General features: G+C 42.6%; 1 protein-coding gene across 1 annotated transcript in view; it reads right to left on the bottom strand.

The window, feature by feature from the left end:
• Window positions 1-27,307, bottom strand: part of LOC138968799 (serine-rich adhesin for platelets-like) — a 275,839-nt gene that overhangs the window by 196,617 nt on the left and 51,915 nt on the right. The window contains exons 2-3 of the mRNA XM_070341443.1: window positions 24,499-24,605; window positions 17,487-20,792 (exon numbers count right to left, since the gene is read on the bottom strand). Of these exons, the coding sequence (XP_070197544.1) occupies window positions 17,487-20,792; window positions 24,499-24,567 (3,375 nt within the window). The 5' untranslated portion in view covers window positions 24,568-24,605. The remainder of the gene's footprint in view (window positions 1-17,486; window positions 20,793-24,498; window positions 24,606-27,307) is intronic.

Here is a 27,307-nt window from a genome sequence, read left to right as displayed (position 1 = left end):
AAAAAGTACAATGTAACGAGCAGTCCCAAGTACCGAACCCACCCCGCCCTAAAAAACAAACATTGTTTACACCCAATCCTTTCCATGACATAGGGACTTCAAAGCAAATGTTTCTGTCGACAAAGTATTGGCGGTGAACAAAGAATGTGTTTTGCTTGTGGATGTGCTCCTCTTTGTGCTTCGCAACTATTCTTAAAATGATTCCTCACAGTTGTAGGCTCATATAAATCCATCTGTTGCTAATTTTTATATTTAGTCAAGTTTTGACTAAATATTTTAACATCGAGGGGGAATCGAAACGAGGGTCGTGGTGTATGTGCGTGTGTGTGTGTGTGCGTGTGTGTAGAGCGATTCAGACTAAACTACTGGACCGATCTTTATGAAATTTGACATGAGAGTTCCTGGGTATGAAATCCCCATACGTTTTTTTCATTTTTTTGATAAATGTCTTTGATAAATGTCTTTGATGACGTCATATCCGGCTTTTCGTGAAAGTTGAGGCGGCACTGTCACGCCCTCATTTTTCAACCAAATTGGTTGAAATTTTGGTCAAGTAATCTTCGACGAAGCCCGGGGTTCGGTATTGCATTTCAGCTTGGTGGCTTAAAAATTAATTAATGACTTTGGTAATTAAATATCTGAAAATTGTAAAATAAAAATAAAAATTTATAAAACGATCCAAATTTACGTTGATCTTATTCTCCATCATTTGCTGATTCCACAAACATATAAATATGTTATATTCGAATTAAAAACAAGCTCTGAAAATTAAATATATAAAAATTATTATCAAAATTAAATTGTCCAAATCAATTTAAAAACCCTTTCATCTTATTCCTTGTCGGTTCCTGATTCCAAAAACATATAGATATGATATGTTTGGATTAAAAACACGCTCAGAAAGTTAAAACAAAGAGAGGTACAGAAAAGCGTGCTATCCTTCTTAGCGCAACTACTACCCCGCTCTTCTTGTCAATTTCACTGCCTTTGCCATGAGCGGTGGACTGACGATGCTACGAGCATACGGTCTTGCTGAAAAATGGCAGCTACTTGACTAAATATTGTATTTTCGCCTTACGCGACTTGTTAGTTTTTCATCTACTCAAACCGTCAACCTTCTTTTGTGAAATTGTACAACCATGTCCTATTTTGAGTCATAATTATAATGCTTCTGGGTTTGCTTGTTTGTGTGTTGTTGTTTTTATATTTAGTCAAGTTTTGACTAAATATTTTAACATCGAGGGGGAATCGAAAGGAGGGTCGTGGTGTATGTGCGTGTGTGTGTGCGTGCGTGTGTGTGTGTGTGTAGAGCGATTCAGACTAAACTACTGGACCGATCTTTATGAAATTTGACATGAGAGTTCCTGGGTATGAAATCCCCGAACGTTTTTTTCATTTTTTTGATAACTGTCTTTGATGACGTCATATCCGGCTTTTCGTGAAAGTTGAGGCGGCACTGTCACGCCCTCATTTTTCAACCAAATTGGTTGAAATTTTGGTCAAGTACTCTTCGACGAAGCCCGGGGTTCGGTATTGCATTTCAGCTTGGTGGCTTAAAAATTAATTAATGACTTTGGTCATTAAAAATCGGAAAATTGTTAAAAAAAAAAATTTTTTATAAAACGATCCAAATTTACGTTTATCTTATTCTCCAACATTTGCTGATTCCAAAAACATATAAATATGTTATATTCGGATTAAAAACAAGCTCTGAAAATTAAATATATAAAAATTATTATCAAAATTTTTTTTTCGAAATCAATTTAAAAACACTTTCATCTTATTCCTTGTCGGTTCCTGATTCCAAAAATATATAGATATGATATGTTTGGATTAAAAACACGCTCAGAAAGTTAAAACGAAGAGAGGTACAGAAAAGCGTGCTATCCTTCTCAGCGCAACGAATACCCCGCTCTTCTTGTCAATTCCACGTGCACTGCCTTTGCCACGGGCGGTGGAGTGACGATGCTACGAGTATACGGTCTTGCTGCGTTGCGTTGCGTTCAGTTTCATTCTGTGAGTTCGACAGCTACTTGACTAAATATTGTATTTTCGCCTTACGCGACTTGTTCTTTCAGTTGTTGCTTTTTCATGAAGTAACTGAGGTGAACGGTAAGTGTGCCTCTGTTAAGTGTAAGGTTGGTCTGCCGGTTTTGATAATGATTTCCGTTTAAAAAAACCACTTCTCTCTGTTGATAAATCGTTCTTGTCATTTTTCCCACGCCTTTCGGGTTTGCACAGTCTAGCTGTAACTCAAATGGCCAGTGCACCGTTTCGATCTAATGTTTAATTGTTTCTTTGTTATTCCCAACACACAAAACTATATGAAACAGTTGCAACTTTCACCAGTCAAAGAAAGTTGAATTTACAAGTTATAAAACTTACAAATAAACATCAAACAAAAATAATTGGACACAGGAAATGTCTGTGAACAAACTGTGTTCCTCGTGGAAATTACAATCTCCTTTGTTGTCTCTGTGTGAAACGAAACAGCATTTGTTACATACGGAAAATAAACAGGGGTGAGGGGGTAAGGGGGTATAGGTACAGCTAGACCGACATCCTCGATCCTCACACACACACATTGATGGCCGCAGGAGCGGTCATCTATTGGAATGCATTCGGAGAGGTGACATATGTCTCGTTTGTTACCGTTCTCACGAGATCAGTTACAGGTTTTCTCTCTCTCTCTCTCTCTCTCTCTCTCTCTCTCTCTCTCTCTCTCTCTCTCCCTCTCTCTCTCTCTCTCTCTCTCTCTGTATGAATGTCTGTGTCTCCCTCTGAGTCTCTCCGCTTCTCTCTTTCTATGTCTGTCTCTGTCTACTATGTGTGTGTGTGTGTCTTTCTCTCTCTCTCGCTTTCTCTCTCTCTCTCTCTCTCATCCGACTTCTGGCACACAGGTCAAAGCAGAGGTTAACTTGAGTGCACGTGTACTCAGCAGGAGGGGGTGATTCGGGTCAGAAGTGGGGTAAGCACTTTGGTCTTCAGTCTTTGGGTTATAGCTTTCAGTGGAGAAGCCGATGCCAACATGAAATTGCACTATGCTCTACTATTTATTGTCCTTGTCTATCGGACACGAAGAAGGGAAGCTACAATCGCCCCAGGCCATAAATTATATACGCTTTGTTTCCTGAGCCTGGACCACTTGGCTTATGGTGGAGATAGCTGGAAGATCTCTGGATATAATTGAAGAGGAGTAGTCTTCCTTTTAGAAAATGTGTACTCTGCCTTGCAGATTAGAAATTTGTGCTGTCTGGGCTGGGTAAAGGGAGTGGAGGGTAAGGGGGAGGGGGTGGGTAAGCGAGGGGTAAGAGAGACGAAAGAGAAAACTGGACAGGGAAAAGTCACTGCCTGAAGTATTCAATAAAGCCACACACAAAAAAGAAATTACCACATAATGCAGGTTTTCAATTCATATTTTTGCAAAGTATCTGCACAAGCATGTGTGCCTCTGTGAGTATGTTCGTGGCTGCTTTCATGGGGTGCCTGTATCCTCAGGAATTTGAGGATTTCTTTTATCTCTCTTTTTCTGACACCGTTGATTTAACGTCATTTTTACAGGACTTTTTTTTTTCTTTCAGTTATAAGTTGTAGTAGTTTGACCTTATTGTTTTAGGGGGGCTGGGCCGCTATTGCGCGGGGCCGCTATTGCGCGAATCTAACCCTAACCCTAACCCTAAAGATTCGCGCAATAGCGGCCCCGCGCAATAGCGGCCCCGCGCAATAGCGGGCCGACTCCGTTTTAGGACAAGTAGAGCTCGTTCACCAGTAGCAAAGACTCACTCAGTGGAGTGTGCCTGAGTGTGTGTGATAGGGGGGCTCTCTCGTGACCGGCCACCTGCAATGTACGGACAGGTTTGCACTGGCCCAAGGGTGTCCGTTCATGAGAGGGACTGCTGTAACAGCAAAACTAGTGTGAAACATAAGTAATCAATTTATTCACTTGACTATATTCACAACAGGGACCTATCACGTACTCTTCTTTGCATGTGTTTATGCCTACGGATTTTCAAATACTCTGTAACACATGTAACATTTTCAAATACTCTGCAACACCGCTTCTTTTATGAAAACATTGCTTCGGCCATGTTGATTTTAATCAACCAATTTTCTTGTTCTTTCTCTGCCTCTCTCTCTCTCTCTCTCTCTCTCTCTCTCACGCTCAGCGACGTAACGCCTCATCCCTCCACAGTGGATGCAGGTAACCTGAGATCCTCACCACACGCACGCACGCACGAACACACACGCACACACACACACACACATACACTCTCTCTCTCTCTCTCACTCTCTCTCTCTTTCCTCTCCATCTCTCGCTTTTTTTCCCGCACCAACCCCCCCCCCCCCCCCCCTCATCCCTTCTCAAACTGTCAAAGACACCACCAAGGCCGGTACAATCAGCGACGTAACGCCTCATCCCCACACGGTGACTGCATGTAACCTGAGATCCCTAGCACAATCCGTCACACGGGTACGTTTCTTACACCAATATCTATGCAGGTACAGGTACTCGGAGTCAAGCAATTTGTGTTAGCTCGTTACCTTGCTAACAAACAATATGTGTCTTGAGATTTGCGCTTGTGTTGTGAGAATAGAAAGTACATTTACATGTAATACTTTCAGAACTTGTTGATTAATTTGTATTTGTTATGTTTGTTATGTAAATATTTGCTTGGTCTAAAGAGATCGGTTTAAAAGGCAAAATAATCGTGCCCAAATGTTTAAATAGGTGTTTTTCTAAAGAGATCAAAAAAGGATCGCTCTCTCTCTCTCTCTCTCTCTCTCTTTCTCTCTCTCTCTCTCTCTCTCTCTCTCTCTCTCTCTCTCTCTCTCTCTCTGATTCTGTTAGCGAGTCTCTCTCCGTTGTTTGTCTCTCTGAATCCAGACACCTATGCTAGCTCAGTGCTCGCCGCTGTTATACCCCACCACACCGCACTACCTGCATCAACACAAGTAAAGAGGCCTGAGACCCAAATAACTGTGCTGTCAATCTGTAACGCCGAGACAGGACCAAAGCCTTGCATTCCGCACGTGACTGCCCTTTTATCAACGCCCCCCCCCCCCCTTTCTTCTCTCCCCCCCCCCCCTCCCATCTCGCTTTTCCTCCTTTTGCCTGCCATGTTTTTTATGGGGGCCAGGAGGCCCCCATTCATACGGATAGTTTCGAGGTTGACCATGGGCAGCGCCATTTTGTTGTGAAATACGTCATCAGTTTGTGTACACAGGAAGTTGTGACATCCGTCACCCTATGGGAGGGGTGAAGGCAACATTGTTCATCAGTAGAAAGTTGTGAAATCCGTCACCCTATGGGAGGGGTGAAGGCAAAATTGGTCATCACTGAATTTGTGTAACACAGGAAGTTGTGAAATACGTCACCCTATGGGAGGGGTGACGGCAAAATTGTTCAACAAAAACATCATAGGTCGAACTGTGCAGGGTCAACCGCAACAAACTCAAACCATTCATACTTTGATGTATTGGAGTGACTTATATACCGACATTTTTATTTCTTATTTTCAGCACAGGTGTAGAAAAAAACATGAACCAAAATGTTATTTATTTTCTAATTTAACATTTGTTTTACAAATGTGACCATGGTCTTTGAAACATACAGTGACATTAAACATTGTTATGTTAAAAAAAAGAAGAAAAAAAGAAAAGCTTTTGTGCACAAATCAGAAAATACATTGTACATTTTACCTACAGGCCAAACAAGAGATCCAAGCAAGTTGCACTGATCTAAAAATATATGGCAAGTTTCGATTCATTCAAAGATGCAAAGATTTTCGTTGTTGATACAAAGGGACTTGAGTCGTTGACTCTCACTTTCTGCACGCTGAGAACGCCACTTCCTGCAGTGACGCTGAGAACGTTGAAAAATACCATCAAAATATTAATTCTGCCCTACAGCGTTTTAGTTGGTCCATGATGGGTCCAACCATTTGTTTTCCTAATTTATGTCAAACCTCTGATGCCAAGAAATTGAGTGAAGCCGACCCGCTTTGAATTTTCATCTGTAATATGACTAAGGAGTTACGCCCCTTATCCATTCGTTATCAAAGCCTTGTGTAGGGAACGTCATGGCTTTGAGTTCAAAATGACAGTACAATCCCCGCGTGAAGGAAATCGCTCACCTTCCACGTCCAAAACGTAGTGATATTGACACGCCAGATTAGTGCGGTAGCGTATTGTGCTAAGCAGGAAAGCGCGCTTTTCTGCCGGTATTCTTGTTAACTTCGCAATTTCCGGAAAACATCCACTTTCACTTTGAGACTGTTCTGTTTACATTCGACACTATCAAAACCACTTTGCAATACTGAAATAATTTTTTCTGTGTTCGAAAGCTACAGCCAATCGTTATTATGTCCCCTTAGGTACAGTTTTATAACATTATTGGCACATGTAAACAATAGGAATTAATTAATGAACGCTACGAAAAGGGCAGCCTTTGACCTCCCTGTTGTCACTCAGCATTTTATTTTTATTCTCATCCACACTTTCAGCACTTCCCCCACCCGCCCTCGATCCTATCTCAGATGTAATTTGTAAATGACGTTTTCAGCCTTCAATCCACTATTTAACATAGTAAGTCAAGCTTTTCAAACCTTATTAATAATTGCTTTGATGTTTTGCTGATGTTCAGTTTATTATTTAATAAAGATCTCATGGTTCAAAATTTCATATTGTTTTTTGAAAAACGTGCGTGTGTTCCATTTCAAACTAACATCACTGATGTGAACTCCATTATTACTGTCACATCTGTTTTACAAATTACACCCATAATCCAAACCAACGCGCAAACACACACACACACACCACAACTACACACATATGTACTCGTTACCATTAGCCAACGCTCGTCACAACACTGTCAGTCTCAAGTCTAAATAATAATAGTATAAATCATAACTAATTTTCTTCACACCATCATAGACATAATGTTGCTTCACATGTTCTTTGTACAATCGTTGGTTTTCACAATAAATATTGCATTACTGTAATTGTCTTCTTTTTCTTTAACAATATCTTTCCAAAAACAAAACTCAAAGACCACACAAGCTATTGCAACCTACTCCTATCTCTGGTCTCTCTTCCTGGGTACAATGGTACCTAAGACTTACATTCAAATGCTTACATTTCCATGCTACCCACATTGTCAAAATACCAATAATTATTCAAAACAAATGTTAACTACTACCTAAATTCATTTCAGACCCACACCCATTATTATACACACATTTCACATTTAAACCATTAGTCGGCCCCCTGTCGATATTTATCGACTAAGTTCCTTGTGTCTCCTTTACTTTTAGCCTTTATGTTGAAGGAAAGGTGGTTGAAGTGTCGTAGGTATATACATACCCCCCCCCCCCCCCCCCATCCCCCACCCTAACTCTTCCCTCTAGCTTTTCCTACTTTTGCCTACTATACCTTTGCTCCTTGCTTTCGTTTCCTTTTAGCTTTACTGTTGAAGGAAAGGTGGTTGACGTGTCGTGGGTATATATACATGACAAGTCCATACAGCGAGTGTTTGCATGTCATGTCATTTGTTAAAGAGAGAGAGAGAGAGAAAAAAAGCAGCACAGCGGCGGCCAGTACACAAAATAAACACACACAAACACAACATTAACACACACAAGTTACAAGGCGTAACTGGGTGGGCTCAACCGGGTGCACGGTGTAGACGACATGTAAGTTTATGCATTCGGCGTGTCAGCCGATGGTAGACAGTTGAATGACCACCCGGAGTTTGACACGGTAGGACGGTAATCATGCAAAGTGAACAGGTTGTTGTAACGCCCGGAAACCCAGACTTAATTGGATGGCTATAGTGCTTTGTTTGGTTGAGTGGTTTTCTATCAGCGAGTTTATACGTTTCCTCTAGAAAGGGTCATGGTCAGTCAGGCATACCGGTCACTAACACACTGAGTCGTTAACTGTGCGGAAAAATTGAACCCTGGTTTGGGAAATATCCATGTTGAAGATGTGCGAACACAAGTATCATGCAATATTGCTATCATTTTGTCATCAATTTCACCGTTTCACAGTTGCACAAATTAAGCCCGAGTAACATGGTTGTTAGCAAGCCTATTGCGGGTTCTCCGTGCCTCAGCCGAGAACTAAACTGATCATAGTCTTGCTTGGCAGCCAAAGAATTTGTCAGCTATCTCTTGAATTCTAACAGGCATTTTTATAGTTTCATCGACACTTGCTCGCCGTTGGCATTTTCCTAATGGTGGGATTAAAAAGGTCAATCCGCTCTTCTGATGGTGCTTTTTAAGGCTGGATTAGATTGTGTGTGTGTGTGTATGTGTGTGTGTGTGTGTGTGTGTGTGTGTATTAGTGTGTGTGTGTGTGTGTGTGTGTGTGTGAGACTGTGTGTGTGTGTGTGTGTGTGTGTGTGTGGCTTATGTATTTGCACAACTGGGCGGCATGCTATTTGATTTGCTGCTGAATGGCATGTTTGATTGTAGCTAACATGTTTTGGCATGCATGCAGGAAAAAATTAATGAAGGGTTACCCAAAGCTTCTTTCTTTTGTATACTGTATTGTAACTGAGAATATGTATCACATTTTTCAATGGACCAGCTTTCCGCTTTCCCTTCGGTATTCATTGCTAATAAGCGAATTCCGGAATTAACTTTGTGGGATTTTTATGGTTTGTGGAGTTGATTTTCCTTGCTTTTCTCTGCTTTTCCATGGAAAGATTGAGGCAATTTAAGCTACACGTGGCATTGTAGGTTTGCCTCAGTATTTCTATGGAAACAAGAAAAAACAATTCTTCCACAACCCATGACAACTTGACAATGACAGGGTTATTTCCCAACATCGTAGGGGAAGGGCCCCTAATATGGACCACTTTTTCTTTCTTGCTGATAACTAGCTTGTTTTCTTTCGAAGAAGTTTCATTTTGTAATTGGTATTTCTTCTCTTTGTAGTAAATCTTTAAGCCTAACTAGAGCGAATAACCTTTGATAGACATTCGACAAAAATTAAACACAGAAAACAACTCACAAATGGTCCATATTAGGTGCCTGGGCACCTAATATAGACCGGTGAAGAGGCCTTCACGAATCACTGTAAAAAGCCCCCTATACTTAAAAATAACATGATACAACTTAGTGTGCAAGTCAGACTAATTCAAATATGCTTTAGATTTAGCTGTTTCGGGTTGATGAGAGCATTATTTGAAGCACACCAGGAAACTGAAGACGCTTATCAAAAACAGAGTGAAAATAAGTGAAATTATCAACTTCCACAAAAAAAAGACTATTTGTTATATTTTTTTGAAATCTCGAGGGCTAGTTATAGGTTATTTTCAGCAAGCTTCTTAATGAATGAATTAAAATTGCCTTTAGTTTTTATTTTCTTCGATTTGTTGAAGGTGGTCCATATTAGGGGACTCACACATACTTTCAGGTTTTGCTATTATTCTTTGTTTGCAGTAGAAACTCGGGGCACACACTGTTAAAATGTAACAAATACTGTCTTAGCTGTCATATATAGCCATTTTTGTGTTATGAAAGCTTTGGCTGTGGACAGAAACGAGTCCGTTTTAGGCGGCAAATTTAGAAGGAACGCTGCCAAAAGTGAAAAAAAGCGAAAAAGCCTAACGGTTTTCAGGTTTGTGTTTCTGCAACTGTTTTGACATGTGCAACTTATCCAGAGAGGGCGAATAAAGCGAATGAAACAGGAGGTGGTCCATATTAGGAGCCGATCCATATTAGGAGCCTTTCCCCTATGTTCACAAACACTGCAAGCATGCACGCACGTACGTCTGCATTCACACACACACACACACACACACAAAGACAAACACACACACTTTACACTATCTCAGCACTTTTCTCCTTTTCTTCTTCCTTTTAGCAATTCACCCTTGTTGTACACCCACCCCCTTTCTTTTTTTAATTCTTACTTAACTTCCTCTTCTTCTACTCAGTCTCTAGCCCCCCCCCCCCCCCCTCATCTCTAAATTGTTACCAAAACAACCCAAAGAAAAACCTGCGAATCGCACTATCACAGTATCAGGCTAACATCCGTGTCAAAGGCGATTTAAAGTGACAACGATGTCCCACTAGCGTCCGAGGACCGTTAGCGTCTGACCAACTGTGGTCAGTGACGGGGGTGGGACTGGTGGTGACCCGTAATGACCACTACGCACTAGTAGCGCATGGTGGTACAGTGGTACCTGTAATGTGAGGCCACTCTGATGAGAGGACATCTCCCTTGAAAGGACGCTTTCTGTTGTCCCAATGTCTACTATCTTTAAAGGCACAGTGCAGCTCACAGCCTTCGTTTTGCGTTTTTGTTGCAGCTGAGTGCATTTACAGTTCAAAAATCCTCCTATGGTAGTAAAACAAACCCAAAACTACCCAACGACGACATCTGTGAAGCTCGACAGTTTCTTGTTCACGCGAGTGCATAAATTAACCTAGTTATTACGTGGTGTTTGGTCGGAGTTCGATTCAACTGAGTGATTCCGGCCTAACACAAACTCATGATGACGTCTGACATAGTTTGCTAGTGACGTGTCTTTTTGTGCATGATGTGGTGATCTACCTGATCTAAATTTAGATCCAAAAATAGGCCTAGAGCAGCCGGGTCCGAGTACGAAATTAATTCGTAAAAAAATCGCAGTTCTTGACTCTTTGGGTGCAAGTCAATGAAACTTGGTAGTTCTTCTAACGGATAGGCTAGCTGCCTGAGGTATGACTAAAAGCCCCAGGGGCTCCGTGCACCTGGATTTGACAAGTTCAGTATCTTTAAGAAAATGTACCTGTCATGACAGGCCACCTACAATGTAGGGACAGTTTTTGCTAGTCCCAAGTGTGTTCTTGCATCATAGGTACCACTGTCTGTGAAAGAGTCGAAAAGAAAGAGAAACTTAAAAGCGTCGTTTAAGTGATGTGGTTCAGCGCCGAGTTGTCGTTTTCAGATGCATAACAGGTCTAGCAGTTTCTTTCCAATGGTTTGTGGGTGGTTTTTTTTTTTTATCTCTCTCCCATTACCACGTCATCCAAAGTAGGGGTAACACCCGTGGGCTTGCCCCTAATCGGTTTACTGTGAGGACGTAAAACACCATTTATGATCATGTGGTTGAACGTACAAATAATGTTAACATTTAGCATGTAAACATTTTTATTAAAGAACACAGGATTGCAAGGATGCCCGCTCGAATGGACGAGGCATGCTTTGATTAACATAACATCTCTCTCTCTCTCTCTCTCTCTCTCTCTCTCTCTCTCTCTCTCTCTCTCTCTCTCTCTCTCTCTCTCTCTCTCTCTCTCTCTCTCTCTCTCTCTCTCTCGCTCGCCCTCTCTCGCTCGCTATCTCTCTCTCTTTTGTTCTCTCTCTCTCTCTCTGTCTCTCTCTCTCTCTATCTATCTCTCTCTCTCGTTCGCTCTGTCTCTGTCTCTCTCTCGCTCTCTCTCTGTCTCTCTCTCTGTCTCTCTCTCTTTCTCTCTCTCTTTCTCTCTCTCTCCTTCCTTAACACCTCTCTCTTTGACAAATTCTCCCTCACTCTCTCTATCTCTTGTACAATTTCTCCCTCACTTTCTCTCTCTCTCTCTCTCTCTCTCTCTCTCTCTCTCTCTCCACATATGTATGCTCTTCATGCCTCATCATCATCATCATCATTATTATCATCCTCATCGTCATCATCATCATCATCATCGTCATCTTTATTATCACGTGCTGAAGTCTTCCGACCTCCTTTTTGTTGGTTAACTTTTTAACTTTTTAATTTTTAATGTTTTAATTATATAATTGTGTGTCTATGCGTCCCAATGACAGATTGTAAGAAAAGGCGTAGCCTTAAATCTTAATCCTTGTTAAATAAAGTTCAATTCAATTCAATTCTCTCTCTCTCTCTTTCCCTACCCTCCTCTCTCTCTCTCACTTTCCCTCCCATCCCCTCTCTCTCTCTCTAAATACCCCCTCTCTCTGTGTCTCTCCCTCCCTCCCCTTTCTGTCTCTCTGTCTCCCCACTCCTTCCTCCCCCTCTCTCCCTCTCTCCCTCCCTCCCCCCTCTCCCTCTTAGCCACACACACGACAAATGGTTTCACTAAAAACACTTAACTACGCCAAGGCTGAGAGATGGTTACACACTGTCCCACTCTCACGGAGGGTTGACCCCAGCAGGTTATGATATTTAGCCACTGGACATAGCAGGACAATGTGAAAGGTCAGGGTCCGGCAAAATGTCACACTCTGGCTGTTTGCTCCCCATTGTCCCTGCGTTGATCTGTATGTATGTCTGTCAGTCAGTCTCGGTCGTTAGAGAGGTTAAAATAGTAACTCAAAGATGAATTGGCACCTGAAAGCCCACACGCGTGACGTTTCAGCTAAAACAACTGTCCAGTCGTCCTGCGGCTTTGTTAGGGACGACGTACACCATTGATTCAAACTATTTACATTTACTTTGCCCAATGTTCGTTTCCGGAAAAACTCGGGGCGAACACGGGGCGAAACAGGGAGAAGTGACCATAGGGCGAAAGGGAAATTGGGCAAAAGCACTATGCTTGAGTGAGAAATCATAAAGGCCATATATTGTTTATGTCACGATAAAAATTGAATACAGCCTTGTTTAAACCAAATTGGGCGAAGGAAATGGTAATGGTGCGAAAGGGAAATGGGACGAAAATGAAAAGGGAACGAAAGTTAAAATTGGCTAAAGGGAAATTCGGCGAAAGGGAAATGGTTTCGATAGATATTGTGCAATGGGCGGCCAAGCGATCGTGACAGTAGTGATCGTGTGAACTCCGGTATCTATATTTTTAGAAGAAAAGCCTTTGTCTTATATCAAACGGACACTGCAAAAAACGTATACATAAATCGCAGCTCATTTTTTACCGTTACGCTTATGATCGTTTGACACGATTTATCAGTGAAAAGAGTTTATCTCATTATTTCAAGGGCCGTAACTCTTGCACAGTCCATGTACAAACACCGACGGAGTTGTTTCCGAACAACGTCGATTCGCGCGGGTGTTACAAGCTGCGATTTTAACCATTCTAAACAGTGATGAGATGGTCTATCTGTCATAGTGCCCATTTCCGGTTCCTCTCTGGCACTGTTTCAATCTCTCGCTATTCCTCTCGCGAAGTGTCAAATTGCTCAACAAACACAATCTCTTCTGTAACTGTCTGTCACTTGTATCAGGTGACTGCCCGATCAGCTGACACCCCGACCACCCCCATAACCATTCCCACCCTTAGCTCCAATCCCTTTGCACCACTTCCCTACTCCCTTACTGCCAAACATTTGTTTCCTGTTCACTCCTCAACCTATCTAATCCAACGAGGGACGGTACGAAACTTACGCTAGTTGGCTTTTTTTTACAGTTTTTTTTAACGTCCCTTAAAAGCGACATGGCCGTGCGGGACCCATGCAGGTTACTAACGCAAGTAACACACGAGCAACGTGTGCACTGTTTCTAAGACTCAATACGTTTCTCATTAAGATGAAGAAACTGGAAGAGTTTACAAACCAGTCTTTGATTTCTGCCACAGGAGCGTGTCTCGATCGACCTGCACTTTGATACAAGCTCTTATAATTGTTGCCACACGCTAAATAAATTACATTTGTTGTCTAGCAAAGGAACAACAAAAAAAGTCAATATTCCTAACAAAGAATAAACCACACGTTCGCAGATGCAAGTCTAAAAAAAACCACCAGTTGAATTCGTTTAACTATATAGTACTTCACATTAAAATCATTACTTTGTTCTGAAAAATGTTCTATGCACGAAATATCTAGAATCAAACATAACAGATAAATTACCTACTAGACCGAAAGCTTCGGTTTCCGTAAACGTAGTTTGCTTTGAGTAGTACAAGCACCTTCCCTAAGCGCTATGAGCTAAATAAAACCTTAAAACCTCTTTTAAAACAGGTGAGGTTGTTCAGTGAGCACTCGCGCTTGTGACATTTTTATTGCAGTCCTTATACAGCATTGCGCCACACTGCAATGACACGTGCCCACCTGTCAGGTACGCCGACTGATCGGCACAAGTTTTTGGCTACCGGATGCTGAACCAATCGATCTCGAAGTATATAAAAGGAAACACAACATACGTAACAAAACGAAATATAAGAAAATTAGACAACACAACGAAATAACAACAGCAACCGAAACGACAAACCAAAGCAAACCAAAATGGCTATAAATATAAAGACATTAAAAATGAAAATAAATATCATCCCTCAGACATCCAGTGATTGTATACTGCCACAGGCAAGTATCAATTCCTTTCAAAGTTGGCAGTTGGCTTCCATCGTGGCACTCTTTGAAATCAGACGTTTGATGCTCTAAAACCTTTAATTGGGATTCCTTTCAAGCGTCTGCGTGATTTAAGGACGAACTTCACAAATGCGGTATAAATTTAGTTTTTGAAAAAGGAACAACTAAGAAACACACAAACTTGCAAGAAGAGGTTTAGGAATTACAACTGTAAACCTCTTCCTTGCATCCTTTTGATATATATGCATTTTACATTATAAATTACTTTAAAGTTAACAGTCTAGCATCTCGGCCGTGGCCCGATCTCGCGTCTCACACAAGTTCTTAAATCAAATAAATTGTTACCCGGTGTTTTTGACATGTATATAATATATATGTTTAAACGCAGTTTTTTGTCAGCTGAAAGAGAGAGAGAGAGAGAGAGAGAGAGAGAGAGAGAGAGAGAGAGAGAGAGAGAGAAAGAAAGAGAGAGAGAGAGAGAGAGAGAGAGAGAGAGACCAGTAAGACAGAGAGTAAGACAGAGAGAAATAGAGAGAGAGGGAAGGAATGTATGCATGCAAGTATGTGCGTGTGTCAGTACGCGCGCACATTTATGCGTGTACGGACACTGATGTATTTGTGAACTCGCGTACTTGTGTTGTAGTAGCCGCTTCCACTGGCAAGGGTGGTTGAGATGGTAATGGTTTATCAACATATTACCCACACAAACTATCACACAATTTATCTGACAGTAATTGAGACTCTGCGATTTGACCCGGTTAGTGACCCAGAAACGAACTGCCAGCCAATGAGATTATCGTTCCTGCGGCTTGGCGCCGGAAGTTTGAATGATAAGCGGTGCGGTCCTATCGCGGTCTTAGTATTTAGAGGTTGCCCCTCGTATGAAAGATGGCTGACAGTCTTATCAACGCTTCTTGAAGGGTGACGAGCATGATCGATGCTGCCAAGTGTCTTGAGGAGGTGAGAAGTCAGGAAACGAGAAATGGACGAGCAGGGGAAGGGATGCGGGGCGCGGGATAGAAGTTTATTCAAACTTACTTAAACCCAGCCTAGATTATGAAAATACAATCCCAAAGTAAATAATAAAAGCAGGTACAAATTTTGAGTTCTACTCCGAAAAACCTGCCGCTCCCCAAAATAAAGAAAGAGTAAAACAGCGGATGCTATTTGCATATGGACCGGTTTTTTTTCTGGGATTAGAAGTAGAACTTCTCCAGACAGAATATCAAGAAGTAAAGAAACATTAGAATTGTGAAAATCACTAAAAGGGGTATAATATTTTTTCTGGAAGGGTGGAGGGGAAAGGGCAGATAGATGCAAAGTTTATTATCGGAGAAATTGCAGAAATAGATAAATGCAAAGTTATTTAATCTTTTACTGCAAAGAAACGGAGAAACTGCAGAAATGGCTCCAGTTGGGAAAAAAAGATAAGCTGGCATAACACCTGCAGAAAAATTACTTGCTTCCGGTTGGATTTTAGTGTGAATTAATCGCGATTTAATCTTATTTACCAAAAGATAAGACGGCATCGGTTGCAATAATTGGAAGGGATTGTGCATTTCAGACTCGGGGTGGGTTGGAAGCGGGGTGGTGGGTTGGTGGGGTGGTGGAGGGGGGAGGGAATGGCGGGGAAGGACGGCGGTTAATGACACAGATGTCCCGAGAAACCGTGAATATTGGAGTGCGTTGAACTTCGCCGTATAAATTATTACTTAGCTTAGTTTGCTTAATCAAGGACATACGTTCAAACCAGCGTACGTGTGTGCGTGCGCGTGTCTGTCCGACCGTCCGTCCGTCCGACTGTCTGTCTGTGTGTCGATTTAACCAGTCTACCTTTGGCTAACACCCTCCTGTACCCTGTAAATTACCCCACGACCCTTAACCCTCATTCCAAGTTGGTCCAAACAGAAAAATAAAACGCGATATATCTCCGGCATCAAAAAATGCTGGGATGAAAGAATCGGGCCCAACACTCGCAGTAAACAGAAAAACAGTAGCCCGGCCTCTCCTGACCTTTCGCAGTAAAGAACAGGTGCCGAGCGGCACTAGATAAGCGTGACAGCCGACACTTAGACAGCGAGCACGTGAGGCGTGTTCAAAGCGCTAGATACATACTCCGTGTCAATGAGGACAAAGTGGTCCAGTAATACGGATGCTTACAGCAAATAAATTAATTAATTAAAAGAAGCAGGTACGGTGTGTGTGTGTGTGTGTGTGTGTGTGTGTGTGTGTGTGTGTGTGTGTGTGTGTGTGTGTGTGTTGTGTGTGCGTGTGTGTGTATTTGTGTGTGTGTGTGTGTGTGTGTGTGTGTGTGTGTGTGTGTGTGTGTGTGTGTGTGTGTGTGTGTGTGTGTCTTTGTACGTGTTCTGTCTCTCAGTCTTCATGTGAATGTTAATGCGTGCTTGGGTGCGTGCGTGTGCGCGCACATGTGTTTGTGTTTGTCTATATGACACCCACTTACTCTCTGTCTCATTCTACATCGAAACACTATTCTCGGTGAAATCTGACGTAACGAATGCAAAAATGAAACACAACATAATTATATTTAACATCCATAAACCAGTCAAGTTGAACGCCTCGAATCAATGATCTATCCAAAATCGGAAATCTTGTTTCAAAGTATCTAGCCCTTGCAGTTAAGAACAGGGTGTCAATGAGAACCATGAGATTCCCTGGAGAGGATCCCGAAGACCTGTAGGTGTCAGGGCAAGCCAAGATTCTACCGCTACGCTATGAGCGTAGTCTATCTTTAGTGCATGTGGCAGAGCTTTACAAAGCAGGTTAGACCAACGGATTCATAAACAGGCGGGGGAGGCGGGGTGAGAGAGTGAGAGAGAGAGAGAGAGAGAGAGAGAGAGAGAGAGAGAGAGAGAAGACTGAGAGAGAGAGAGAGAGAGAGAGAGAGAGAGAGAGAGAGAGAGAGAGAGAGAGAGAGAGAGAGAGAGAGAGGACTTGACCTGAATTTAATCACATTTAAAGCTATGGGTTTGGTGAAATTGAAGTGCAATTGGATAAAACGAACAGATGAAATACACATCAGTTTACAACTGTTTGCACAAAAATTAACGAGAAAGTAAAGCACCAAAAATACGACAAACGTAAGCTTTAAATTTTCGAAACATTTGACATTAATATTATGCTGTTTGTTTTGTCTGGGTGACTGTCGGACAGTAAAGATCACTTTAAAAAAAATATATATTGTTAGTCATTTGGTCTTTTAGATTATAAAACAAAGTACTTACCACGTTTGGAAGTTTTGGACAATCCTCTCCTTCAAACGGGCTCGCAGTCTGATAGAAAACGCCCTCAGTCTTCCCCTGAACGATGTGCGTACGCTCCTCGGCTACCCTTCCATCACGCTGAAATCCCTGCGCCGTCTCAACTGCCATTGAAGGATCGCATGGAACTCGAACTGTCTCCCAAAACCCGTTCTGTGAACTCTGTCCGCCTGTCGGATCAGTCAATTCTTCATTGGCCCTAGAAGAGCTGTGTGACTTTTCAGGTGCACCCAGACAAGTTGGCATCAATTCATCACTGTGGATTTGAACATCGTTCACTGCTTCGTCTGCACCGAAACAACTGTCTGATGAATCGCTTGCGGTTGCAGAGATTTGCCAATCCACCATTTCTCCCAGAGGATGCTGTAACACTTCAGTCCAGTGCAGCGAATCGCTCAGGCAAGTGTTCGAATCGCTCCTATAACCAGGCAGAAATCCGGTTGCCCCAACAGTAGGCAGAGGCCCAACGGTGTATCGAAAACTTTGCACCGATTGTGTAGAATCTGTAGACTTTCTCTGGGACTTTCTATCCCCCAAAGATCGAGGTTTAATGACTCTCGATGAATCGTGGGGTCTCTCTAGCGTGTCGCCGTCTTTAGGGCTGCCTGCATGAACACAGCATAGAGTCTCTGCTACTCCGGCCCCTGAACGTCTAAGTGACGGGCTTTTATGCATCTGAGGGGAGGCTTTACTTGAGTCCCCAATAGACTTGCTTGGTACTGACGAATCGCTCGCCTTCCTCTTGTACGATGACACTCTTCTCAAAGCAAGTTTGCTCGGAATGGGTGTTTCGCTGCAGACTGGGTCATAAGAAGGCCGCCGTACTTCATGGCTTATTTTTGTCGATTCCCTTTCCGTGTCGTGAGGATCACAGCACAAAACCGCTGACAGCCTCGAAGATGAACGATCGGCTGCTACCAAAGGTTGGCCTGTGTACTCCAGCCTTTGACTTTGGGCGGGAGGTCTGTGCTCGCTCTTCTTGCGGGTTGTGGTTTGTACGGCACGTGTTGTCCTCGTGTCGTCTTGTACAACCGGTGGTGGCTTGGTGTGCAAGGAGGTCGGAGCTAAGCAGTAGCTTTCGATAAACTCCAGGCCAGCGATGACTTGCCTTGGTTTTGGACTGCTACTGTTGGCCGAGAGATCCTGAAGGGCCTGCCTGTCTCCGGGTTCAGTGGGAAAGGGTTTGATTCTTGCGCCCTGAAGATCCGCACGAACATCTACTGGATGCCCATGCAGCTGTGAGACCATCATCTTTTCCAGGAGCACCCTGCGACCTGCATCGTGAGCGCTTGGACAGTGAGATCCTCCGGTGAGGTCTTCGCACTGCCTGTTCTCCAGCTCATCCAGGGACGTCTTCCTGTAGCGGTCTTCTTGGAAATGCTTACCCTTATGACCTTGACCAGACGTTGCTGTGCGCTGTTCTGCAGCGGTTTTTTGTTCACCAGTGGACGCTCTGCGAGGATTACCGAAGACGTCCACGTTAGGCGTATGCGTGGCCTCTTTGAATTGTTTCTCTTTGACCTCTATGCTTCTCCTATCAGACGCGGCAAGACTGGGATCTTCCACTTGTGTCTTCGCTCGTGAGGTCTTGCGCCTTCTCTCTTGTTGTCTATCATCGTGGCGTGAAGCAGCTTCTTTCTCGTTTTTCTTCTCAGGCCCCCCAAGCGGCGGTTTGGGGTGTTTTTCACGCACAGCACTACTAGCTTCATCCGTCCCTGGACCCACAGCTTCGTGGACCTTTTTCTTATGCCCGCCATGAGATGTCTGGTGTTTTCCCTTACGTATGTCATCAACAACACGACTTCTAATAGCAGCTTGAGCATTATGCTCGCCAGATTCTTGAAGCGAGGTCTTGCGCTTCCTCGGAACAGATTCATCGTGATATCGCTCGTGGCATTCTCCAACTGAAATCCTTCTCGCCCCTCTCCCGTGTATTATTCGCCAGCTATGACTTTCCTCTTTGCGTGTTTTGTCCTTGCTTGTGTCTTCCACAGAGATACGTCGTCCCGTCCAGTACAGCTCCGCGTCGTAAGTACCACCGGTGTGCTTTGAACTGCTCGTGCTTGTGTCCTTGTGCGCCGAAAGTGTCCCTTTCTGGTGACTAGCAGCCTGTGTGTTTGTACCATCTGACTTCTGATGTCGAGAGGGGCTGGGGTGCGGAGGAGAGTGAGTGTTGGTCACATCGTCTAGTGAGTTTTTCTGTTTAAGAACGCTTCTGTTTCCTTTGTCGTTCATCAGGACACTTCTCTCTTCTTTGTCTCTCCTCAAAACACCTCTGTCTTTATCGCTCCTCACAATCCTTCTGTCTTCTTTGTTGCTCATCAGCGGCATCTCATCTTCCTGAACTTCTGATGGGATGAAATGTTGATGGGTCAAATCCTTCGGCTCAGGCTTCTGAACACGGGCGTCTCTACCGGGCATGTCGTTTTTACCGGTTGCTTTTCTAACCCCAGAACTTGACGCAGTGTCTTTGACGAAGTGCTTCCTTTCTGAAGTCTCCCCTTCTCCTTTGGTGTTCACTGTCACCCCACCATCGTGATCTGTTGTCCTGGGAAAAGCGGTGCCAGACTGGGTGTTGGTAGCGCTGTCAATGGGAACAGTGGGGCTTGACTGTCTTGTCACAAAGTGCTTTCTTTCTGGAGAGTTTCCTTCTCCCTTGTACCCCCCTCTCACCGCATCGACGTGATCCGTTGCAACGGGAACATCAGGTCTTGACTGATGCGTGTCGGTAACGCTCTCCAGGAGACTGTTCCCGTTGACGTCTTTTTGTCGTGTATTGTCTAGCCATGCACCATCCCTACCCCTAGCTACTCCTGCTGTTGTGTCCACCAACGGAGTGGACCTAGAGGTGCTATCATGTTCCGAAAACTGCTTCGTTTCAGAGACGGTTTTGTTATCCTCCTTACCCCTGAGCCTCTCATCTCCCTGGCTTGTTGCTGTGTGTGCCTGTAGACTGAACTGAGCGTTCGTGACGTCTTCCTCAGAGCGTTTGCTCGCACTGAACTCTTCCAGTCCCTCGCCGCCCTGATGATGAATCCCATCGGAGTTTGGTGTTGCAATCGGGACAGACGGACGGGACTTGGTGTCTCTTCCAGGGACATCTGTCTGCACTGTCTTCCCCTGTTGGGTCCCACCGTGGCCTCCCGGGGCGGAGGGGTGGCTGGGTACAAAGGAGGGGGAGGTGGAAGAGGCGAGGGAGGACTGAGGTGGACAGTGTGACTGGGGTGGCTGTCCACCTAGAACTCCGTCCAGTACCTGACTGATTTCATCCTGAAAAATACAAAGACAAAAAGTCAACATTTTCAGTGGTCTCTCTGTTTGAACATCTCAGAAAGTATTTTTCATACAAGAGAGGATGTCTTAAAACGAAGTGTCCTAACACAGAGGTTCCATTGGATAAACGCGATAATGGCTAAAAAGCACGTGGAAGGAGTTAATTGCAAAATACATAAATCACGGCCAAGACACACACAAAAACACAACAACAAAACAAACCTGAAATAACCACCAGCAAAACAAATGAAAATCCAGACTATTTGCTGCACTTTGAAATTGAAAGACCTCATAAAAAAAAACAGAATTTCTGACATTTTCCTAATTCCAATAATTGTCCTCATTGTATGCATACTTACTTTAGCTAAGAACTTTCTTTACATGAAAATAATTATCCTATTATTCAGCCTACCCAGGAAACTGTTTTCATTCTTAGGAAGCGGGGCTACGCGTGAGATTGAGAGATTGATCACTCGACAAGGAGAGCAGCTAGTGCATTTGGCAGCGTGTTTGTGTTCTTAATGAATCAGCTACTGTTGCCCATCAACGTTTTACCCCCAGACAAAGCAAGGGCGTCAATCATCGTCATGTTTTCTTTTCATTAAGTGTCTATTCGCACGCCTCTTGCCTTTGATACCGCTTATAGCTATACCACAGGCAGATTAATAAACTTTCTTTTTATACCTGTAGCCATAAACTGTCGGTTACAATACTGAAATTCATGAGATAAAAGATGATATAACATGATGGCACATTCTTTATAAATGTGATGAGTTCAGGTGGATCGGACTCCATCTTTCAGGGAAACGTGTGCTCACTAAACCGTATATGCACGTAACAACAACAACAACAACAACAACAACAACAACAACAACAACAACAACAACAACAACAACAACAACAACAACAACAAAACAACAAAGCGTTTAGAGATTGATGCTCTTATTGTGTACCAAGTAGTTTTAATGACGTTTTTATTTTGTGTTTAACAATATGTTGTTGTTGTTTTCTTCTTTTAAAATGTAACGATTATTCTTAAGTTTGGTTATAACAGGTAATTTTAATGTTTGGCTTAAACGACAGATTGGTCTGCTAAATTGACGTAGAGTTGTGCAAACTTTATGAAAGCTCGTACAAAATAAATTAGGACTTGGTGGCAAAAGAGAGAGAAAGAAAGAAAAACAAACTGCGAGAAAGAAAGAAAGAAAATAAAGACAGGGAGAAAGAAAGGAAGAGTGGAAGAAAGATGCGAAGAAAAAACGAAAGAAAAAAAGGACAGCATCGTGTATTGAAAACGCAAAAATGCTGAATCACACATGACATTGGCAACAACATCCAAAACACAGCCTTACTCACAAATCACCATCAATTCTCGCATGAAATTTTCCCTCACGCTGACATAATGTTATAGCTAAACATAAACGTGCCACTCTGCCCACCAAACTCATCATAAACATACATTATGTTTGTTCACAAATGCGTCAAAGCAAATTGAGGTTGAACAGCGCTCCATTAACCTCTGTGAACCCACCCGCTCCAGGACGGGTAGGTACAGGGTGTAATGTAAACAGATATGTCATGCAGCACTGGATTTCAAAGCGATTCCGTATTCACAGGTTTTGTGCCTGATGAAAGACGCAGTGCAATGTTGTGGGTGGGTATGGTACGCTGATGCGTGACGAGGACAGACACAAATGTGCGTATGTTACTACACCTATCTTTTCATAGATAACCATGTTCATGTATCACTTGTGGTTAAACGTGTGTTGGAGGTTTTTGTTTAGTTCGAGCTTAGCAAAAGTGTTTTTGTTTTTTGTTTGTTTTTGTTTTTACAAGGACAACACAAGGAAACAATGAGGACATTATGAACGTACTACCTGCTTAATAATAATACAGTCAAATAATAATACAGTCAAGTTTTTAAACATTTTATTTGAGTCTGTTTCAGCTTGTTAAAAGTGCGGTTTCATAATATAGGATACCATGCATGCAATCTAAGAAATCAACCTGATGATAGTTGGAGAATGGAGAAAACAACCGTATTGCAAACTGTGTTTTGTTTGTGTTTTTTCCTAGTTCTGAAAGAAATGGTTGGACTGACACGACCGCTTTTGAGTTGAAATATATACCCTCAATCGTCTAACATCAAATCTGAGGGGAAGCGTTGGACAAGTTACATTTGGTGAAATTCAGCAGGCCTAGTATGAATGCGAAACCCACAGTTTTGTAACCTGAAGAAGTCGACAGTGGACCGATGTACCCTTTGATTCACTTCGTCAAAGAGACACTAGGTTCGTCTGATTGTTCGGATTGCGGTGTCGTAGTCGACAACAATGTTAATGCGCCACCAAGGACGCTGCATATTTCAGTGTGCCATGGTACAAACCATCATGCCAATAGGCTACCGTGTCATTACAACACCATGTGTTTGTAATTGAAAGGGGTTTTGTCAAGTTTCCAAATGATCAACCTACGGCGCAAAAGAAATCGGGTCACATAACAAGATGGTCCAAAGAGCCACATATCTGACGATAGTTTACATTGCTAGACTAATATAGACATGCCTACGGACTAAAACGTTTCAAACTACAACGTTTGTTGCAGCTGCTTAGAGACGATAGAATTAAAAACAACAAACACAATAAAAACAACTTAACTGTATATATGTTACAGTCAATATGTGAAATTAGTCATTACGTGTAATGACTGTTTCATACAGGCATTACGTGTAATGACTAAAATCTCTAGTCATTACGTGTAATGACTGGATCGTCAGAGGTGACAGTCAATAGGTGAATTCAGTCAATAAGCGTAATGACTAACATTTCTTTGTACATGTATTCAATATTAGAGATATCAAAACAGTTACAGGATTGTCAGTGCGTTTATTTTATTATCAAGTGTGTTTAGTGAAGTACAACCAAGGCCAAGAACGTTGTGAAAAAATGTTACTAATTTGGCAAGAATATACTCACAAGTAAACTGAACTCAAGGTTGTTTGACGTGATATTAGTGATTTACAATCCAAGGTTAATCGTCATAACAAATAATAAAATAAACGCACTGACAATACTATAACCGTTTTGACATCTTTTCATTTTGTAAATAAAGGAAATGAAAATCCCATGGTATAAATCTACAGAGATTAGCTTTCGCCAAACAGATATATTGAATACATGTACAAAGAAATTTTAGTCATTACGCTTATTGACTGATTTCACCTATTGACTGTCACCTCTGACGATCCAGTCATTACACGTAATGACTAGAGATTTTAGTCATTACACGTAATGCCTGTATGAAACAGTCATTACACGTAATGACTGAAAATTTCAGCGTAATGACTGATTTTACTTATTGACTGTAACATATACAGTAACAAGCAAAATGGTATCTCACGCGTAAACGCCTGCCTGTTAACCGTTTTAATTAACAAGTAGGATAGATAAATATGGTTTTGATATGATAGTACAGTGAAACCCCCATTTTATTACCCCCCCCCCCCCCCTACCACCAACCCCACTCAATAATTATAAGACTTTCCCCTTTTTAAGATCTTGACTTTTCAAATTTACTGTCCATAACCTCAGTAAATTTACCTCCATTTTAAGACCCCCTCCTTTTTAAGACCTGAATATATCAGATTTGGGGAGGTCTTAAAATGGGGGTTCCACTGTAGCCGACAGTGTGCTAAGTAACGCACCTGGACTTGTTGTATGAAGGTGTGTGCATCGTGGTACTCGGCGTCCACCTCTCCCTGTGACTTCATCATCCTCACTGCCCATCCTCTGACCCGCTACATCCTAAAGCCTGAAACAATACCATACAATACAATACAATACAATAACTTTATTAATCTCTAAAAGAGAAATTGCATTGCTGAGCTTTTGTGTCCGTAATAAAACATACATAAAACATTCAAAAATAAACATAGGACACGTCGCCATCGTCATTATCAACAGTCATTATCCTCATTATCCTCACTGTCCATCCTCTGACCCGCTACATCCTGAAGCCTGAAACACAGAGGACACGCCATCGTCATTATCAACAGTCATCCTCCTCACTGCCCATCTTCTGACCCGCTACATCCTGAAGCCTGAAACACAGAGGACACGCCATCGTCATTATCAACAGTCATCCTCCTCACTGCCCATCTTCTGACCCGCTACATCCTGAAGCCTGAAACACAGAGGCCACGCCATCGTCATTATCAACAGTCATCATCCTCACTGCCCATCCTCTGACCCGCTCGTTCTCATCCTCTTCATTAGTCGTCGTCGTCGTCGTCATCATCATCACCGTCGTCATCATCATCAATCATCGTCATCGTCGTCATCATCATCATCATCATCATCATCATCATCAAAAGCACTCTATCTCTCACTCTCCCTCTCTCTCTCTCACTCTCTCTCTCACTTTCTCTCTCTCTCTCTCTCTCTCTCTCTCTCTCTCTCTCTCTCTCTCTCTCTCTCTCTCTCTCTCTCTCTCTTTTTCTCTCTCCTTCTGTACTCCTTGGCGCGTCCGCGTTCGTGTCTAGCCAGTATAGTTATCCCTACAATCTGTGTTGATGCCAGCTAATGGTGGATGTAGATGTAGATCTGAAGACCACACCTCCCTTCACCTAATTCACTTTGTCTTTCCCCCTCCCCCTCTATACATCCGTTCCCCAACACAACCACCTTCTCCTCCACCACCCCCTCTACCCCACCCCATCCGCGAAGAAAAAAGGGTAGATAAACATCTAGAAGGCGTTGATAACAATCTTCACTAAATTGTGTTGAAGCCAGCGACGGAAAGATGGAGCGTTGTAGAGGGAGAACTTTCAGTAACACCAGACGACTGAAACTTGGACTTGAGCCAGGGGACGATAAAAGCCCCTGACTCCAATACCCACCCTCCTGTTTATGTGTGTACACTCTGGTGTACGTGTCTGTTGTATCCATCACAAAACAAGTCAAAACTTGGTGTGTGTATGTGAGGTGGGAGCATCAACTATTCATATAATTTTCACTTTTATGGGATAGATTCTTCGGGTCCAGGAATTGTTCTTTTCCGTTGTTGATGTCTAGGTGATAGCGGCACGATAGTGGTTGTATTGCACATACACCCGTACGGCACACACACAGGCGCCCCCATTCACACTCAGTACCACAGTGATTATAACAGACGAAGATTGAAACACACCACTATGAACACACGGAACACCATCGCTGCAAGGTCAAGCAGCCCTCATGCACAAAGCTCAGTTTGTTACAACCGGAGGGTGAGTTACTTCAGTGAAGTTCCTAAGATAAACTCTTGGACTTTAGGGCTTGCGGTAATATGTGTACGTGGGGAATACAATTGTGAATAGGAAAAAGGAGCTATGGCGACTAGATTATGAGAATGACAGTGTGTCAGTGTGTCAGTGTGTGTGTGTGTGTGTGTGCGTGCGTGAGTACGTTTGCTTGATTGTTTGTGTGTTTGTTTGTTTGTTTGTTTTTTGGTGTGTTTGTTTGGTTGATATAATGATAAGGAAAGTTATGAAACACATTTTGATCTTGCTCAGGCCAACTACTATTCTGGATACTTGGCATCCCGTTGCAACCACCAACAAATGCGGAAGGGCATCCTTCATTTTTGACGACACTGAACGAATGCGCACTGCTATCAAAGGTCATTCAGTGCAAACATGGGTAGACAACAATAAACACAACACTATCTTGAATCAAATCCATTTCGTTCTGTTCGTGAAATACACTGAATTTGCTTTCCCTTATCGAACACCAAAAGCAAGGACAAGGATCTCTTGACCGTATCGTTACCCTGACATGACTTGGGGTGAATCGATAACTCACACACACGCAAACAAACGTACGCACATGAATACAGATTCAGACAGCCCGGACAGACAGGCAGGCAGGCAGACACGCAGACAGACAGACAGATAGATAGATAGATAGATAGATAGATAGATAGATAGATAGATAGATAGATAGATAGATAGATAGATAGATAGATAGATAGATAGAGATGGACAGAATACAGAATATTTATTGCCCAAGGTTGGGAATTCGTGTTGACAATTTCGGTTTAGAACCATTCACTCCAGCCAGGGACCTCTAATATAGGTCTATGCTCCAGCCAAGCACACCCAACACACGCATGTATAAAACAAATCAACGACATCAATTAAAATACATACACTAAAATTAGCAACATAACCACTATATAGCGTCAGAGTCAAGATAGATAGATAGATAGATACATAGATAGATACATAGATAGATACATAGATAGATACATACATACATACATACATACATACATACATACATACATACATACATACATACATACATACATACATACATACATACATACATACATACATCTCTCCGTACCCTTCCCCCCATCCCCCGTACCCCCGTTTTGTTCTCCAGGCTGATCCTCTCTTTACCCGGGTTCATCTAAACACGCTTCCAACACCTTGTAAATTGAAGTCAAAGCAATGCATGGTCCAAAAGTGT

Source organism: Littorina saxatilis, linkage group LG6 (genome assembly GCF_037325665.1).
Source record: "Littorina saxatilis isolate snail1 linkage group LG6, US_GU_Lsax_2.0, whole genome shotgun sequence".
NCBI lineage: Eukaryota > Metazoa > Mollusca > Gastropoda > Littorinimorpha > Littorinidae > Littorina > Littorina saxatilis.
Note: the sequence above shows the minus strand (reverse complement) of the source record. Positions and strands in the feature narration are given on the sequence as shown.